Here is an 18,040-nt window from a genome sequence, read left to right as displayed (position 1 = left end):
GTTTTTTTTTAAACTTTTTGCCACAAACCCCATGGGGTGGGGGGTAGAATCAGAAAAGATTGGGAAGGTCTTGGAAAGTCTTCGTTGTGTAGAACTACAGAGGGAGGAACAGCTACATGAAACCCCACTTTCCTTCTCTTCCCTTATAGTATAAACATTTCTGTCTGTGCTGAGAGGAGGGCAATAAACATAGTTACCCAGAGGGTCCTGGTGAAAACCCTCATGGCAGTTTGGGAAAAGAACAGGAAAATCCCACTGCCCTTCCATGATGCTCACCTTCCCGACACGATTGCTGAAGATAGAGTGGGTGCATAAGCAAATGTGGTGAAGAAAGCTGATGGTGTCTGGCTATCAAAAGATATAGCATCTGGGGTCTTAAAGGCTTGAAGGTAAACAAGCGGCCATCTAACTGAGAAACAACAAAGCCCACATGGAAGAAGCACACCAGCTTGTGTGATCACAAGGTGTCGAAAGGATCAGGGATCAGGCATCAAAGAACAAAAAATCCTATCATTGTGAATGATGGGGATTGCAGAGTGGAGCCCCAAAGCCCATCTGTAGGCAACTGGACATCCCCTTACAGAAGGGTCATGGTGAGGAGATGAGCCAGTCAGGGTGCAGTGTAGCAATGATGAAACACACAACCTTTCTTTAGTTCTTTAATACTAACCCCCCCCCCCCAGTAACATGGTCCCAATTCTACCTTACAAATCTGGCTGGACCAGAGGATGTACACAGGTACAGATAGGAACTGGAAGCACAGGGAATCCATGACATCTAAACCCCTCAGGACCAATATGAGAGTAGCGATACCAGGAGGGTAAGGGGAAGGTGGGGGAGAAAGGGGGAACTGATCACAAGGATCTACATATAACCCCCTCCCTGGGGGACAGACAACAGAAAGGTGGGTGAGGGGAGACATCAGACAGTTTAAGACATGACAAAATAATAATAATTTGTAAATTATCAAGGGTTTATGAGGGAAGGGGGAGTAGAGAGGGAGGGGGGAGTAGAGGACTTGATTCCAAGGGCTCAAGTAGAAAGCAAGTGTTTTGAGAATGATGAGGGCAACAAATGTGCAAATGCGCTTGACACAGTGGATGAATGCATGGATTGTGTTAAGAGTTGTACACGCCCCCAATAAAGTGATTCTTTTTAAATAAGAAAGAAGGAAAAAGCCCATTGTCTCTGGGGAAGAAGCAGGACTAGGTGGTGGGGTCAGAGTTACTGAGAAGGTCATGCCCTGGGACGCCATATCTGCCTAAGATGAAAGTTCAGTCAGAGAATGGCTTGTCCGTAGCTGCCCTACAAATACTGACTAACAGTTTGCTGGAGGTGGCCTTTCATGGGGTCTCAGGAGACAGGACAAACCAGAAACTGAGGTTGACATTGGGGGTGGGGGGTGTCTTTTAACAAATTAGTCCCCATCCTAAACATAAAATATTACCCACATATTTTGCAGGCTGCAACGGTCTGGGAGTAACACTAACAAGCCCACGAGGCTTCCAGGGCAGTAAGTCCAAAGGAAGCCGACTGCCACATCTTTCTCCCAGAAACAGCTGGTGCGTTTCGGCTGACGGCACGGTGGGTGACAGCAGGATGCTTTTAACACTGTGACACCTGGGCTCAAATAAAGCTTAGTCCAGACCAGTTTCTAATTTGATCGATTTAGGCCTCCAGCCCCTGCTCCTTGCCCCAAACTGTGTATTCAATCCAGGCATAAAAAGTACCTCCGTCTCTACTGTACTAAACACAGCATCCAGATCTCAACAGAAATAAAATGAAGCCTGAATAAGGGAAGAATACAAAATGCTAAGTGACAAGGCTCTCATCAGACACAAGCTCCGACATGACACAGATGTTTGACTACCTGCCAGAAAAAGTCAGACAACGATGATGAATGCATTAAACCCCTAATGGAAAAGGTGGACACAGGCAAGACCAGTTGGATCGTTTCAGCAGAGAGACGGAAACTTTCTGACAAAAGCTCACTGGAAGTGCTAGGAATGAAAGGCACAAGAGCACATACGAAGAAACACTTAAAAAGCTCATCGGTAGACTCAACACAGCCAAGGAAACAAACAAGAGACTCAACACGGCCAAGGAAACAAACGGTAGACTCAACACAGCCAAGGAAACAAACGGTAGACTCAACACGGCCAAGGAAACAAACGAGAGACTCAACACGGCCAAGGAAACAAACGAGAGAAAACTCACTCCCATCGAGCCAATGTTGCTCATAGTGACCCTATGAGACAGGGTAGAACTGCCCCTGGGGATTTCGGAGGCTGTAACTATTCATGGGAGTAGAAAGCCTGTCTTTCTCCCAAGGAGTAGCGAGTGGTTTCAAACTGCTGACCCTCCCTGCAGCAGCCCAACTCATAACCACTATGCCACCAGGCTCCTGCATCTAGGAGACAATCAGTGAACATAAAGCTAGGTCAGTGGTAGTCACCCTAACAGAAATACAAAGAGAAAAAACAAAGGAGTAAATCAAATCAGAAAAGAGCACCAAAGATCCGTGGAACAATACCATATGGTCTAACTCCTGCACACTTTAATTGGAAATATTAGAAAGAAACACAAGGCAAGAAAAACATCTGAAAATTGGTAGCCAAGGATTTTCCTAAAACAATTACAAACACAAAACTATGAAAGCCAGAGAATACCAAATAAGATAAATTAAATTAAATTCCCCAATAATCCCATGGGGGTGGTATCAAAGACAGTTGTGAGCAAAGATTTCATCCCTGCTATCTGGATGGAAATGAGGGAGCCCTGGTGCTATAGTTAAGCTAACTGAAAGGTCGGTGGTTCAAGACCACTAACCATTATGCAGGAGAGGGATGAGGCTGTCTCCTCCTATAAAGAGTTACAGTCTCGGAAACCCTAAAGAAGAGTTCTATTGTCCTATGATTCTACTGTGTGTCAGAATCAATTGATGGCAGTGGGCTTAGCTTATTTAAGTTTGGCAGGAAGTAGGTTTGCCTCTCGCCCCACCCCTCAGTGTCCAGTCAAACAAGCGGCCTCGCCCCCTCTTGTGTCAAGAGCAATTGACAAGAGCAGTAGAGGGGGATATGCATTTCTATCTCCACCTGGCAAAAACAAGGTAAATCCCACAAGTCCCCTGACAATAAGTCAGTGAAAAACCAACTAAATAAAAGACTTAAAAAAGAACCATAGTCTCGTAATATGGCATGAAATCTGTAATGTTCACTTGGAAATTACTTATAGTACATAGAATCAGAAAGATCTTAACCTGAATGAAAAGAGAGAACTCAGTGATGCCCGACCAGAATTACCTGACCATTCCTTAATGCATCCCTGATTCAAATGCCTCAACTAGTAGTCACTGACCTGCTCGCGTCAGAGGGAAAACTAGAAAGTAACAACAAGGCCATGGAAGAAGCAAGGTATATAAAGAAGAACCAAGTGGAACTTTTGAATAGAAAAATACAATGAGCAAAAATCACAGTAGATGAACTCAACAGCAGAATGGCATGAACAAAGGAACACATGTGAGCTGGAAAACACAACAACAGAAAGTACCCAGTGTGAAAATATATAATGAAAATAGAGTGAATAAAGAAAACAAACGGCCTTCCAGTTTCCAGTGCAACATGGAAAGAGTTTAGAAGTATCACCCTCATCCCCACAACTAAATCGTGAAAACACAAGAACCAAAAACCCGAAGTGGGGAGTCAAGATGGTGTCTAGGTGGAGTCACCTGCCCGGTGCTCCTATTGGTAGATCAGATCCTTAAGGAGCTGGGCATGGGAAACAGCCCCAGGAGAAAGCAATGGGACCCGCGGTTCCTGAGGGCTTGGGGAGGAGGAGGTGGGGAAAGGAGTGATAAGCAGGCGATGCCAGAGACGAGGGAACAACTGGGGAGTCACAATCAACAACCAGGAAGATGTAGAGATCCTGGGGGTGTTGGAGCAACAGCACTCTAGCCCAGAGGAATTACCAAGAGGCAGAAGAAGGGCAAGCATTATGGTGGGGCAGGAGGAAGGTAAGGGGAAACCGAGGAACAATCTAGAAAGCAAAGCTATGAATAGAGGTATAAACATAGGTGTGCACTTATGTAAATATAGTAATTCATAAAGATAGCGGTATTGGCCTATGTACATATATTTATATGACAATACATTGAGGAAGTGGGTGGATTTGGGGCCTCTGCTCAAGGTCTCCCTCAATGCAAGAACACTTTGTTCTAACAACCTGGCCTTCTGTGATGCTCACCCTCCCAACATGATTGCGAAAGACAAAATAGGTGCATAAGCAAATGTGATAAAGAAAGCTGATGGTACCCAACTATCAAAATATATAATGTCTGAGGTCTTAGGCTTGAAGTTAAACAAACATCCATCTAGCAGAGAAGCAACAAGTCCAGATGGAAAAAGAATACCACTCTGTGTAATCATGAGGTGTGGACGGAATCAGGTAGCAAACATCAGAAGACACCCCTCCCCCAAAAAACAACACAAAAACCATATTGTTGAGAATGAGGGGTATTGGATTAGAGACCCAAAACCCATCTGTAGACAATGGGACATCCCCTCAAGAAGGGTCACAAGGAAGGGATGAGTCAATCAGGACACAGTATAGCACCGATGAAACACACCACAGTCCTCCGGTTCTTTGAAGCTTCCTCCCCACTACCCCCACCCTCGCTATCATGACCCCAGTCCTGCCTTTCACTGCGGGCTAGACAGGAGCATGTACCTACACTGGTACAGAAGAGAGCTCATAACACATAGAATCTAGGTCAGATAAACCCCGCAGGTACAGATATGGGAGTAGCAATAGCAGGAGGGAAGGGGAAAAGTGGGATGAGGAGGGAGGAAGAGGGAACCAATCACAATGATGGACACATCACCCCCCCACCACCACCACCCCTTCCCCTGAGGGGGGTGAATAAAAAAAATGTGGGTGAAGAGAGACAGTGGTCAGTGTAAGATATGAAATAATAATGTATAATTTAGCAAGGGGTCACGAAGGTGGGAGGGGGGTTAGGGAGGGAAAAAAGAGGAGCTGATACCAAGGGGGCAAATAAAAAGTATATCATTAGAAAATGATGATGGCAACATCTGTAAAAATATGCTTGATACAATTGATGTATAGATTGTTATAAGAGTTGAAAGAGTCCCCAATAAAATGATCTTTAAAAAGAGAGAGAGAAAATTTAGTCTTAGAGCAAACTGATGTTCCTTAAATCGAGACAATCAGACACAGAATTAAAGCTCATCAAAGGCAGAAGAGTCAAAGTTCTGCTGTGGGAGGAATGTAAATTGCAACACGAATTGCTGGAGGCTCAGTGCTGAGTCTGAGAGCTAAAACCTGCAAGAAACATATACTTAACTCTTTAAGAGCTTGGAAGTAGCAGCAAAGGGTGGCAATAAGGGACACAAATTGAAACACGATAAGGAGAAGCCATAGGAACTGGAAACACAGGGAATCCAGGACAAATGATCCCTTCAGAACCAGTGGTGAGAGTGGTGATACAGGGAGGATGGAGGGAGGGAAGGGTGAAAAGGGGGAACTGATTACAAGGATCTACAGATAGCCTCCTCCCTGGGGGATGAAAAACAGAAAAGTGGGTGAAGGGAGATGTCAGATAGTGTAAGATATGACAAAATAATAATAACTTAAAATCATCAAGCGTTCATGAGGGATGGAGAAGCGGGGAGGGAGGGGAAAATGAGGAGATATACCAAGGGCTCAAGTAGAAAGCAAATGTTTTGAGAATGATGATGGCAACAGATGTACAAATGTGTTTATGCTTAACAAAATGGATGTATGTATGGATTGTGATGAGTTGTATGAGCCCCCAATAAAATTATTATTTTTTAAAAGATTAATGATCTTAAATTGCAAAAATAAAACTCTGATGTTACCTAATGCAAAAAAATTAGCAAAAAGAAATGAAAGGGATCCAGATCAGGAAGAAGTAAAGCTATCCCTTTTTCCAGGTGACATGACCCTATGTCTAGAATATCCTAAAGAACCCACGAGGAAGCTATTAGAACTAATAAATTAATCTAACAAAGTGGCAATATACAAGGTCAACACACAAAAATCAGTCAGGTCTCTTTATACATCAACACTAAGCATTCTGAAAAGAAAATTAAGGAAACAATTCCATTTACAACAGCATCTAAAAGACAACAATACCTGGGAATAAATTTAACCAGGGAGGTGAGAGACTTCTCCACTGAAAAATGATCAAACATTACTGAGAGAAATTAAAAACCAAACCCACTGCCATCGAGTCCGTTTCAGGATCCTGGAGGACAAAGTGGAACTGCTTCTTAGATTTTCCAAGACTGCAATTTTTCACAAGAGTAGAGAATTTCATTGCTACTTCATAGAGCGGCTGGTTTGAACTGTTGAACTCGTAGTTAGCAGCCCCACACTTTCCCCACTGAACCGCCAGGCTCCTTTCTGGAACCACAAGGGGCGCCAAAGAGCCAAAGTAACCTTTGAAGAACAAAGCAGGAGCGCTAATGCTTTCCAGTTGCAAAACATACTGTAAAGCTAGAGTCTAGAATTGGTATGATAATAAGCACAAGATGAATGGGATTAAGATGAGAGTACAAAAACAAACCCATAACTTTGGGCCCCTACTTAAATCTTACCTCGGTGCAAGGACAATTTGTTCTAATAATGTGGCATTGTATGATCCCCAACTTCCTGGTACAATCACTGAAGAGAAAATGGGTGCATCACCAAATGTGGTGAAGAAAGCTAATGGTGCCCAGCTATAAAAAGATTTAGTGTCTGAGGTCTTAAAGGCATGTAGTTAAACAAATGGCCATCTACCAGGGAAGCAACCAAACCCACATGGAAGATGCACACCAACCTGTGTGATCATGAAGTGTCTACAGGAAGAGGTATTAGAAGTTCAAAAACAAGCAACCAAATCAATGTGAAGGGGTGTGGATGTAGTGGAAACCCAAAACCCATCTGTAAGGTCACTGGTCAGTCCCTCTCAGAAGGGATCATGAATCCAGGGTACAGATAGCACCGATGACCCACATCACTACCCTCCAGTTCAGCAGTTCTCAACCTGTGGGTTGCACCCCCTTTGGGGGTCTAATGACCCTTTCACAGGGGTCACCCGATTCATAACAATAGCAAAATTATAGTTAATAAGTAGCAACAAAAATAATTTTATGTTTGGGGGGGGTCACCACAACATGAGGAACTGTATTAAAGGGTGGAGGCATTAGGAAGGTTGAGAACCACTGCTCTAGTTCTTTAAAATTTCCTCCCCTTACCATTGTGTTTTTTATCCATTTTACCTCATTAATTGTGTTAAAGTTGCATATTTAAGATCGTTTGGCACATGAAAGCTGAGAGATAACCCTTCAGAAACAGTGATGAGAATAATGGTTCCCTGAGGGTATTGGGGGGGGGGGCAGGGCCAGATAGAGATCAGATGGCATTGATGACTGTGTAACTCCACTCCATGGGATGGAACAAAAGAATTGGATTGTGTAATAGATGGCCAAAAAACCTCAACAACAAACACGCCTATTACAGGAGGGGGAGAGTAATAACAAGAGTTCCTAGGGGGGAGGGGGGAGGAGGGGTAACGGGGAGCCTGAATGTGGTAGCAGTTGTATTTTACTGCTTGATGTGATTGAACTATTGAATGTTATGGTATCTGTAAGAGCTCCCAATAAGACTATTAATTAATAAGACAAATAAATAAAGAATCCCGTAAATGTAACCAGTGTACTAATGAAAAAGAAATAAAAGCTAAATAGATGGAAGTAGGAGAAGCCGGAGACTTCCGGGAAGATGGCGACGGAGTAAATACCAGAGACTCCGCAGAATCCAGCCCAGGAGAGTTGCTCAGAGGGAAATTCAACGCCACTGGATCGCAGGAGGCGCATCATAAAGATAAGTAGGCTCAGATCCACGGGGTTTTGAGGGGCTGGGGGCTTTTGGCTTACCTCAGTGGAAGCCGGCTGGGGCTCGACCCTAGCCTAGCCGCTGTGTCTGCCCAAGCCGGGACCATTTGGAGCCTGTAGCAGGGCTTGGCCTTGGTGCAGCCACAGTTTTCCCTTGCCTGCCTCAGGGCAGGGACAGGGCCCTTGAGGCTCCACCGGCTGGGATTGGTGTTCAGCTGCATTGTTGCTCCTGTTTGCGTCTCTGCTCTATATTCCCACGCAGCCTTGGAGGGCTGCGCAGGGGCTTTTTCGGGGCACAGCCACAGCTTGCCGCGCCGCGTGGGCTGAGCAGGGACTGAACCCAAACCCCCACAGCTCCATAGGCAGGGATCAAGCTTCAGCTACACTACGGTTAACATCTCTGCTCTCTGTACCCCCACTTCTCTGGGGGCTGCTCAGCAGCTTTCTTGTGACTCTTCTTGGGGCTCAGCTGCGGATTGCCGCTGGGGCTTGGGGCAGGGAGTGGGCCCTTGCAGGTCCACAGGCAGGGAGTGGGACTCAGCTGCATAGTTGTTTTTCCTTCCCTCGCTTCCCTGTACCCCGGCACAGTCCGGTCTCACTGTTTAATTTTGTTCCCCCTCTTGTTCCCGAACTGCTCTCTCACACTCCATTGCAGACTTACGGGACACTCCCATTGCCCTAGGGCGTTTGCACCTGGGCCACACCCAGCTAGGTGAGCTCCACCCTGCATAGATAGCCCAAGGCTACGGAAAGGCCTGCTTGCTCTCCAGGGGATACTCCTCTGACTCCTCACCAGGGAGTTCCTGCCTGTGTACCTGGGGACATAAGGCAGCTCAGCCAACACTTATCAATATTCAAACCAATAGCAGGAACTTCAGCCCAGCCCCTGCAACACTGGGGCAGGCAGCCGACCTGCCATCTGGGGCACTCCCCTGATAGGGAAGCCACAGGAAGATAAAGTGGTAGGTTAATAACCTAGCAAAATCAGCTGTAGGCAGTTTGAAGAAGCATTCCTATAAGTCTTCCAGAGAGAGACTAGAAAATGGCACCTGGTCCCTCAAAAACAATTCAACGCAAACAGCCATCAGCCCCAACGACCTCAATGAAAAAACAGGAGAAACAAAAGGCAAAGGCAGAAGATGTGCTGAACATAGCAACATACATAGAAGAAGCAGACATTGAGAAGCCATACAAAGAAACTCTCAGAATGCTGCTTGGAGTCATGCAGGGTATGAAGGAAACAATACAGAAAAAGGATGAAACGATAGAGGAGATAAAAGCCATACACCAAAGGGAAATACAGGAGCTTAGGGAGGAAATAACGAAAAACAATAGCAAAATCATGTTCCTTGAAAATCGACTGGAGGAATCAGAGAACTGCATCAGTGTCTTGGAGGACAACCAAGCAGACTTTAATAAACGTGAACAAAAATCTAATAAGAGCATCAGGGAAGTAGAAGAAGCCACTAACATGATTGGAAATCCCAAGTAATCTATAACAAAGCTCCTAGAGCTAGTAAGTGCCTTTAGCGAGGTCAAAATATTTAAGGTCAATATAGAAAACTCAAAGTAATTTCATTTCAAAATAAGTGAAATTTACAGTTGAAAAAACACCATTTGAAGCAGTACCAAAGAAGACAAGGTAAAGCGATCAATTATCCCAAATTGGATCTGCATGTTTGATGCAAACCCAGTCAAAATGCCAGTACACGTTTGTGTGGATTCCAACCAGGTGAAATTTCTAAGGAAGGCTAAAGAAACTAGAATTGCCAAGCATTTTGGATAGGACAAAGTTGGAGGACTCTTGTTACCGAAGTTCAAGACTTTGTATAGAGTTACGGTTAAAATTGGCTAAAGAGCAGACACAACAATGTCAATGAAACTGAATAAAGATTCTATAAATAGGTCCAGATAGAGTTAAATGATTTAAAGAAGCCACGGTAAGTCGCTAAGAAAAGATACCCCATGCTGCACCTTACCTCATACTTCATACAAAAATGGACTGAACATGGACCACAGGCCTAACTGTCAAATGCAAATCACAAGGATTCTAGATAAGAACAGGAGAAAATCTGCATGATCTTAGGCTTATAGTTTCTAGACAGCATTCCAAAAGCACATCCCATAAAAGAAAAAAAGTGAATTGTATCAAAATTGAAAATGTTTGCCTGTGAAAACAACATTAAGAAAATGAAAAGACAAGTCACAGTTCAAGGTGAGAAGAAGTCTAATGAAAACAAAACCATTCAGTCTCTGTCAGTGCCCCACACAAAAATGGCTTTAAAGTTCTCCGAGTAAAATGCAGGCCTGAAGAAATTGCTATTTATGTTCCGACGATATTCTGCTCTCTGGTCTCCCTTCTTGCCTGGAGGACTAATCACCAGATGATACAGAATATTTCCCGAAGTTCATTACAATGGGGGGGTGCATTGTTAAGAAAAGGGGGAATATAGCCTTTGAAACAATGAATTTCATCAAAAGAACAGATGTGAGTGAGTTTGGGCATCCACACACAAAAGTAATATTTTCACATTTGCTTTCATAAAGGCATGAGACTGAGTCAGAGACAGTTCTGGAAACAGAACGCTGTGAGTGGAGCCTTATCTCAGCTTTAAGATACTGTTCTAAGGAGAGTAAATTACATGGTCTTTGTAGACGACAAAGATGTCTATGCGAAGCAAACTTGGAGCACAAAGCACTTTCTCAAGCATTTCTACCTCCTGAGTAAAGAAAATACACAGGGGACACAGTCCCCCTGCTTCTCCCAGGCTTAGGCCCCTTCTTACCTCAATGTCTCTAACCCAGGACTGAGCACTGTTCAAATTATCTTCATTAATGTCAGCGAGTTTTTCATGCCAAGCAACTGCCTGAGCATCAAATGTCACAAAATTGAATTTACTTTTATATTTCAGTTGTTCCTGCAAGAAACAATTTTTTATTCATGTAACTTTTTAAACTGTGGCAAATATATATACAACAAAACAATCTCCCACAACTGCTACATGTATAATTCAGTGTCATAACTCAGTGTATTGATTATTCAGTGTCATCGATTATACCCTTCATGCTGTAGAACCATTACTGATCTCCTTTTCCAAATTACTCCCTCACCCTTAAGCAACAACTCTTCCTCTTTCTCTCATGGTAACCACTGGTCAAGCTTGCTCTCTCTCTTAGTTTTCTTGATATAGTATTCACATATCACCCACTTCCATATTTAAATCACTCTTTAAACGAGTTGTATACACATTATCACAATCAGTTCTAATGTTCTTTCCCCACTCCCTCGTTCATTTTTTGCTCCCCAAATCCCCCTCCCCCAGCTCCTTCCCAAACCCCCAATAAACCACTGCATCCATTATAGAACCCATTATTTAACCACACACAAAAAAGGCCAGGACAGCTCACAGGATGATACATTTTAATCCATGTGAAACCTATAGTATCTATTTTCAGTTCTAGAAGTTAAAAATTACATTCCATAGGGAATTTTTTCCTAATGCAAAAGCCATTGAAATAAAATGCATATATAGATAGGATGTCAATAAGAACTTTACAGATATGTAAACTTTATAGGGATATGTATTATGTCCTATGTACCGTAAACATATAAAATGTGATATTCAGATTGAGCTGAGACATTATGGGACATGTGGATATTAACGATACACAGAATAAGCATACCAAATGAAATGTGCTTCAGGAAAATAAGTCCAGAATGGTGTCATCGTTTCTGTCACTATCTTTTTGGTAAGGTTGCAGTTGGGACTGCGTAGTAGAATTCTCGTCTTCCCTACAGGAGACTGAGGTTCAATTCTCAGTCAATGACCACACGCACAATACTACCCCTCTGTCAGTGGTGAGTTATGTTTGCCTGGTGCTTAACAGGTTTCAGCAGAGATTCCAGAGTAAGACAGACTAGGAAGAAAGTCTTGGTGATTGTGTTAGTCTGGGTAGACCACAGAAACAAAATTCATATTATATGAGAGAATTTTATATAAAGGGTAAGAGTACATTAAGAAAGCATCCCAACCCAATGCTGTCTAAGTCCATAAGCCCGGCATTAGCCCATATGTCCGACACCGATCTACAAAGTCCGCCCCAATCTCACAAAACACACTAAATAATGCCAATTACAGGAGGAAAGCTGATTCAGTGAGCATGTAAGCATCTCTGGGCTTCTCCGGCACCCAAGGCTGCATCAGGGCAGGTCCATGTGGCTTCTCCTCAGAGATGTCTCACAGGAAGTGAGCTTGCCAGCTGAGGCAGATAACTAGCTAAGGCAGCCGCACACTGGTCTGACCATCAGAGAACAAGAGACCAGAAAGACGAGGCCCGCCAAGCCATTTATCTCTCCACCCTTCAAATAAACTGCCCTTCAATGAATTCCACATGTGTTCATCAGCCAGGTTGGCACAATAAACCTTAACTATTATAGTGATCTTCCAAAAATCCAACCAATAATGTAATGGAGACCTAAAACCTGTAGACCTAAAACCTAAAACCTGGAGACCTGTAAGTTAATTGGATAGTCCCTCTCAAAAGGGCAACATGGGAGAGATGATAAACCCAGGTTACAGCATAGCACTGATGAACCACATAACTATTTCTAGTTCTTTAATTAATATTCCCTTCCCTTACTATCATGGTTTTTATTTGCATATTTAAGATCGTTCAGAACAGGAAGCCAAGATAGATAACCCTTCAGAAACAGTAGCAGGAGTTTTGGTTCCCTGAGGGTACAGGCAGCGAAGTGGGGGGAAGTGGGTAACATTGATGACTGTATAACCCCACTCAATGGGATTGAACAACAGAATTTTATGTGAATGGATATATTGGATCATGTAAGATATGGCAAAAAAATGCTATTATAGGGGGAAAATAGTAATAAGTGTTCCTGGGGGATAGGGTAGGGGAGGTTGGGGGAAAAGGGGAGCTGATACCAAGGAGTTAAGAAGAAAGAGATTGTTCTGAAATTAATGCGGTGGCAATTGTACAATGCTGCTTGATGTGATTGAACTATGGAGTGTTATGATAGCTGTAAGAGCTCCCAATAAAATGATTAAAAATTTAAAAACAAATAAAAACCCATGGATCACAATGGTCCCATTGGATCATGGTGTTGCCATAAGTTGGACGTGACCCAACTATAGCTAACAAGAAAAACTACCTTATTCAGTTACAGATCTGTTCAGCTGCCTTCCATCTGGCGTACATTTCTCTAATAGGAGTTTCGTTGATTAAAAACTGTATCATGGAATTCTCAAACATTCCCTACAACTACTATGTGTGGCTAAGAGTTGCATCAATACTACTGACTCATGATAGTAGTAGAGCGCTCATTTATTGGTGTGAAGCTGGGCGTGTGAAAACGTAAGCAATCTGCTTGAGGTCACACATCCCAGCGATGGCACGGGTAGGAGTAAGAACAGGAAGTTCTGAAGCATCAACCTGTACTCGTGGTCCACACGAAGTCTAGGGCTACGGCAACAAGATCCCTAAGAAACATTAAAATATTAACATGTCAAGATGGAGGGTACTTGAATAATAGAAGTGTGTGTGTGTTAAGTCATAGATTCCAAGGTAGAGAAAACCTAAAATCATGGACTGGTGGAAACTTCGATAAGAAGCCCATGCGACACACAGAGGACCACCAAAAGAGCATGCTTTAAAACGAGAACGTATGGCTCTGCAATTGGAAAGGGGAGCTTTCTAGCGTGGCTTTCTTAAGGATTTCTCAGCACAACCCCCCCCCCCCCTGTTGCCCATACCACTGCAGGTGATAGTTACTGAAGATAAACACATGATATACAGGCCCACAAATACATTAATATGATAGCTCAACTAACCTGTATAAGCTGAATGATCTTGTCCTTCACCAAGTCCAGTTTGCCCTTCATTGACTGAGATGTATCAATGAGGACATAGACGCAATCGTGAAGTACTTTTCCAAAGAGCATTTGACTCCCTTCTTGTAGCCATTTGATTCTTAGCAGAAAAGAGATGGGTGATGAAGGATTAGAACCCGAAGGCAAACAGTTTATCGTCCTAAGAACTTAAAAGATGCATCAGCAGAGGCCAGAGTTTCATCATATAGTTTTTGCCCAAATCTTTTTTTAAACAATGGATATCCACATGTAGAAAGATGAAACAAGACGTTTACCTCACCCCATGCACAAGAATAAACTCAAGGTGATCACAGACCTAGAAGTTAAACCCCAAACCATCAGGACCATCAAGGAGGGAATTGGGACTAACCCCCGAGCACTGGCCAGGAAACTCATAGGCTCGCTGCAATAGAGAAGGGTATGCACACAGGTGAACTGGAAATCGATAAATGGAATTTAATAAGAATAAAGCACCCGTGCACCTCGAAAGACTTCACCAAGAAGGTGACAAGACAACCCACAGAGGATTTTTAGTAATGACACATCGGGCAGAAGGCTCATTACTAAAATCTACAACACCATCATGACCGCAAAAAGAGGAAAACAGTTAACCCCCTAAGAAAGTGGGCAAAAGAACTGAAAAGAACTTTCACTAGGGAGTAGACCCATATGGCCTATAAGCACATGAGAAAGTGCTCCAGGTCCTAGCCATAAGAGAAATGCAAATCAAAACACCAGGAGATACCACCTAACACCCCTGAGGCTAGCCCAGATCAGCAAATCAGAGAGCAAGTGTTGGAGGGGCTGTGGTGAAGTAGGAACCCTCCTCCACTGCTGGTGGTCGTGTAGATTTGTAGAGCCACTGTGGAAAGCAATCTGGCGATACTTAAAGAAAATGGAAATTGATCTACCTTATGACCCAGCCATCCCTCTACTGGGCATATACCCAGTGGAAGCAGCAAATAAAACGCAACCAGTCATATGCGCTCCAATGTTTATTGCAGCACTATTCACAATCGCAAAGACTTGGAAACAGCCTAAGTTTCCATCAATAGATGAGTGGATTAGTAAACTCTGGCACATACACACAATGGAGTACTATGCAGCACTAAAAAGCACAGACGATCACATGAAACATGTCATTTCGTGGGAAGAGCTGGAAGGGATCATGTTAAGCGAGGTAAGCCAAACTCAAAAGGACAGGTATAACATGAGTCCCCTGAGGTAAGTACAATCAGCATGCCAGGAATAGAAAACACCTATCTCGCAATAAATGGTGGAAGCATAGATAGTTGGAGGGAGGGCAGACCACACTTAGGGAGGTACATGAGAGTCCAACATAAAGAAGGGGAAGGGGGGCAGGTGAAGGGAGAAGCAGGGTGGGTGAGAAACCACGGGGGGAATAGGGCACTAACCCACCCAGGGGCAGAGTATTGGTTGTGTCCCCACAGAACTGGAACATGCTTATGGACCCACCATAATACGCCAAACTAGGAGGGCAACATAACACGTGGAGGAATCCACAAAGAGGCTGGAACATACGCCGGCCCTAACCAGAATTAGCCCGACCCCCACCATCGAAAGGAGTACCACAGAAAATGAAAATAGATTGTCTAGTGTGGGAAAGGAACTGACCTAACACACCACACCAGAAGGAAGCTGAAGCAAAGGAAGGAGGAAGAACGGAGCGGAGCACAGCTGGGCCCACCAAGCTCAGAGGACGATAGCCCGGCTCAAAGGGCCCAATGTACAGAGAGGACCATATGGCCAGCCCCACGGTGAGATGCGACATCCTGCACTGACCCGTGGCCCTACACGGGACAGCACTGGAGACACAGTGAGGGATGTGCGACAGAGCTGACCCCACCACACTGAGGCAAAACACTGGGGTGTGCAATTGAATGGAGGGGAAGCAGAGCAAGGAGGTGCCAAGAGAGTATAAACGATGGACTTTAGGGCAAGGAGGACCTGAGGGAGTATAAAGGATAGACTTTGGGGCCAGGACATGGCACCCCATCAGACTCATCCAGAAAACACTCCTAGAGGCCAACAAACAGACCTCGAACTACTAACAGATTTTTTTTCTTTTTGCTGTCTTTTTGTTTTGTTTTTTTCCTTTTTTATCTTCTTTTAAATTTTGTATGTCAGTGGCTTTTTTGTTTGTTAGTTTGTCGGTGTTGCTGCCGTTGACACCATGTTCTTATGTGCCACTTTGGTGCTGTCAAAGCCATCCACAATTTCATGCATGTATTACTATATCTGCAGGTCCACCTAGATAAATAGGCTGGACAAACAATGTGAGAAGAAAATAACAGGACCAACAGTCCCGGAGGGACATGAGTGTGTGGGAGGTAGGGGAAGGGAGGAGGTGTTGGCCAACCCAGGGACAAGGGAATGAGTGATTCAAACTAGGAGGGAGGGGATGGGAGGACTGGTAGGAAGTGACCAAGGGCAAGGTAACTGAGAGGAATTACTGAAACCAGAATGAAGGCTGAACATGGGAGTGGGACAGGAGGAAAGTGTAAGGAAATAGAGGAAAGGAGTAGGAGGCAAAGGGCATACATAGAATCCTAAATACAGACATGTACATATGTAAATATATTTATGATTATGGGGAAATAGACCTATGTGCTTATATTTATAGGTTTAGTAGTAGGGTAGCAGGTGGACATTGGGCATCCTCAATTCCCTCAAGAGCACCTTGCTCAGCTAAACGGTCATTTCATGACACCCATCTTTCCGACATGATTGCTGAAGACAGATGTGTGCATAAGCAAACGTGGTGAAGAAAGCTGATGGTGCCCGGCTATCAAAAGATATAGTGCCTGTGGTCTTAAAGGCTTGAAGGCAAACAAGTGGCCATCTAGCTTGGAAGAAACAAAGTCCACAGAGAAGAAGTACACAAGCCTATGTGAACACGAGGTGTTGAAGGGATCAGGTAGCAGACACCAAAGAACAAAAACCATCATTGTGTGATCACCTTCCCCACATAAACGCTGAAGACAAATGTGTGCATAAGTAAGTGTGGTGAAGAAAGCTGATGGTGCCCAGCTATCAAGAGATATAGCGTCTGGGGACTTAAAGGCTTGAAAGTAAACAAGCGGCCATCTAGCCCAGAAGCAACAAAGTCCACATGGAAGCAGCACACCAATATGTGTGATCATGAAGGGCCAAGGGGACCAGGTTTCAAACAACAAAGGCAGAGGGTGGGAATCATCATCATGAATGAGGGGAGTACGTGATGGGGACCCAATGCCCATCTGTAGACAAATGGACATCCCTTAAAGAGGGGTAGTGGGGAGGAGATGAGTCACTCAGGGTTCAGTGTAGCAATAATGAAACTCACAACCTTCCTCTAGTTCTTCAACACCCCCCGCCCAACTATCATGATCCCAATTCTACCTTGCAAAACTGGTTATACCAGAGAATGCACAGCAGTGTAGTAGGGATCTGGAAACACAGGGAATCTAGGACAGATGAACCCCTCAGGACCAACGGAGAGCACGGCGATACCGGGAGGAAAGGGGGGTTAAAAAGGGGGAACCGATCACGGGGATCTACATATAACCTCCTCTCTGGGGGATGGGAAACAGAAAAGTGGGTGATGGAGACGCCAGCTAGTCTAAGATAAGATAAAATTATAATTTATAAATTATTAAGGGCTCATGAGGGAAGGGGGAGTGGGGAGGGAGGGGGAGGGGAAAAAGGAAAATGAGGAGCTGATTCCAGGACCCAAGCAGAAGGTGAATTTTGAGAATGATCAGGGCCACAAACGTATAAATGTGCTTTACACAATTGATGTATGTATGGATTGTGATAATAGTTGTATGAGCCCCAATAAAATGACTTTTAAAAAAAGAAGCCAAGAGCGACCTCAACAAATGGAAGAATATCACATGCTCATGGATTGGAAAACTCAACATAGTAAAGATGTCAGTTCTGCCCAAGGCACTATATAAGTTTAATGCAATCCCAATACTAATACCACCACCCTTCTTCAAAGAATTGGAAAAACAGATTACCACCTTCATATGGAGAGGGAAGAAGCCCAGAATTAGCAGAGAACTCCTCAAAAAGAAGGACAAAGTGGGAGGACTTGCTTTACCTGACTTTGGCACATATTATACAGCCACAGTGGTCAAAACCGCATGGTATTGGTATAATTACAGATACACAGACCAATGGAAAAGAACTGAAAATCCAGAAATAAAATTATCAGCATATAGACAACTG

The 18,040-nt window shown here is 43.9% G+C and overlaps 1 protein-coding gene across 1 annotated transcript in view; it reads right to left on the bottom strand.

Moving 5' to 3' along the window:
- VWA3B (von Willebrand factor A domain containing 3B) overlaps nt 1–18,040 on the bottom strand; it is a 245,586-nt gene that overhangs the window by 116,091 nt on the left and 111,455 nt on the right. The window contains exons 10-11 of the mRNA XM_075562679.1: nt 13,769–13,907; nt 10,706–10,837 (exon numbers count right to left, since the gene is read on the bottom strand). Coding sequence (XP_075418794.1) covers nt 10,706–10,837; nt 13,769–13,907 — 271 coding nt within the window. The remainder of the gene's footprint in view (nt 1–10,705; nt 10,838–13,768; nt 13,908–18,040) is intronic.

Source organism: Tenrec ecaudatus, chromosome 11, assembly GCF_050624435.1.
Source record: "Tenrec ecaudatus isolate mTenEca1 chromosome 11, mTenEca1.hap1, whole genome shotgun sequence".
Taxonomy (NCBI): domain Eukaryota; kingdom Metazoa; phylum Chordata; class Mammalia; order Afrosoricida; family Tenrecidae; genus Tenrec; species Tenrec ecaudatus.
This window is presented reverse-complemented; position numbering and strand designations above follow the sequence as displayed.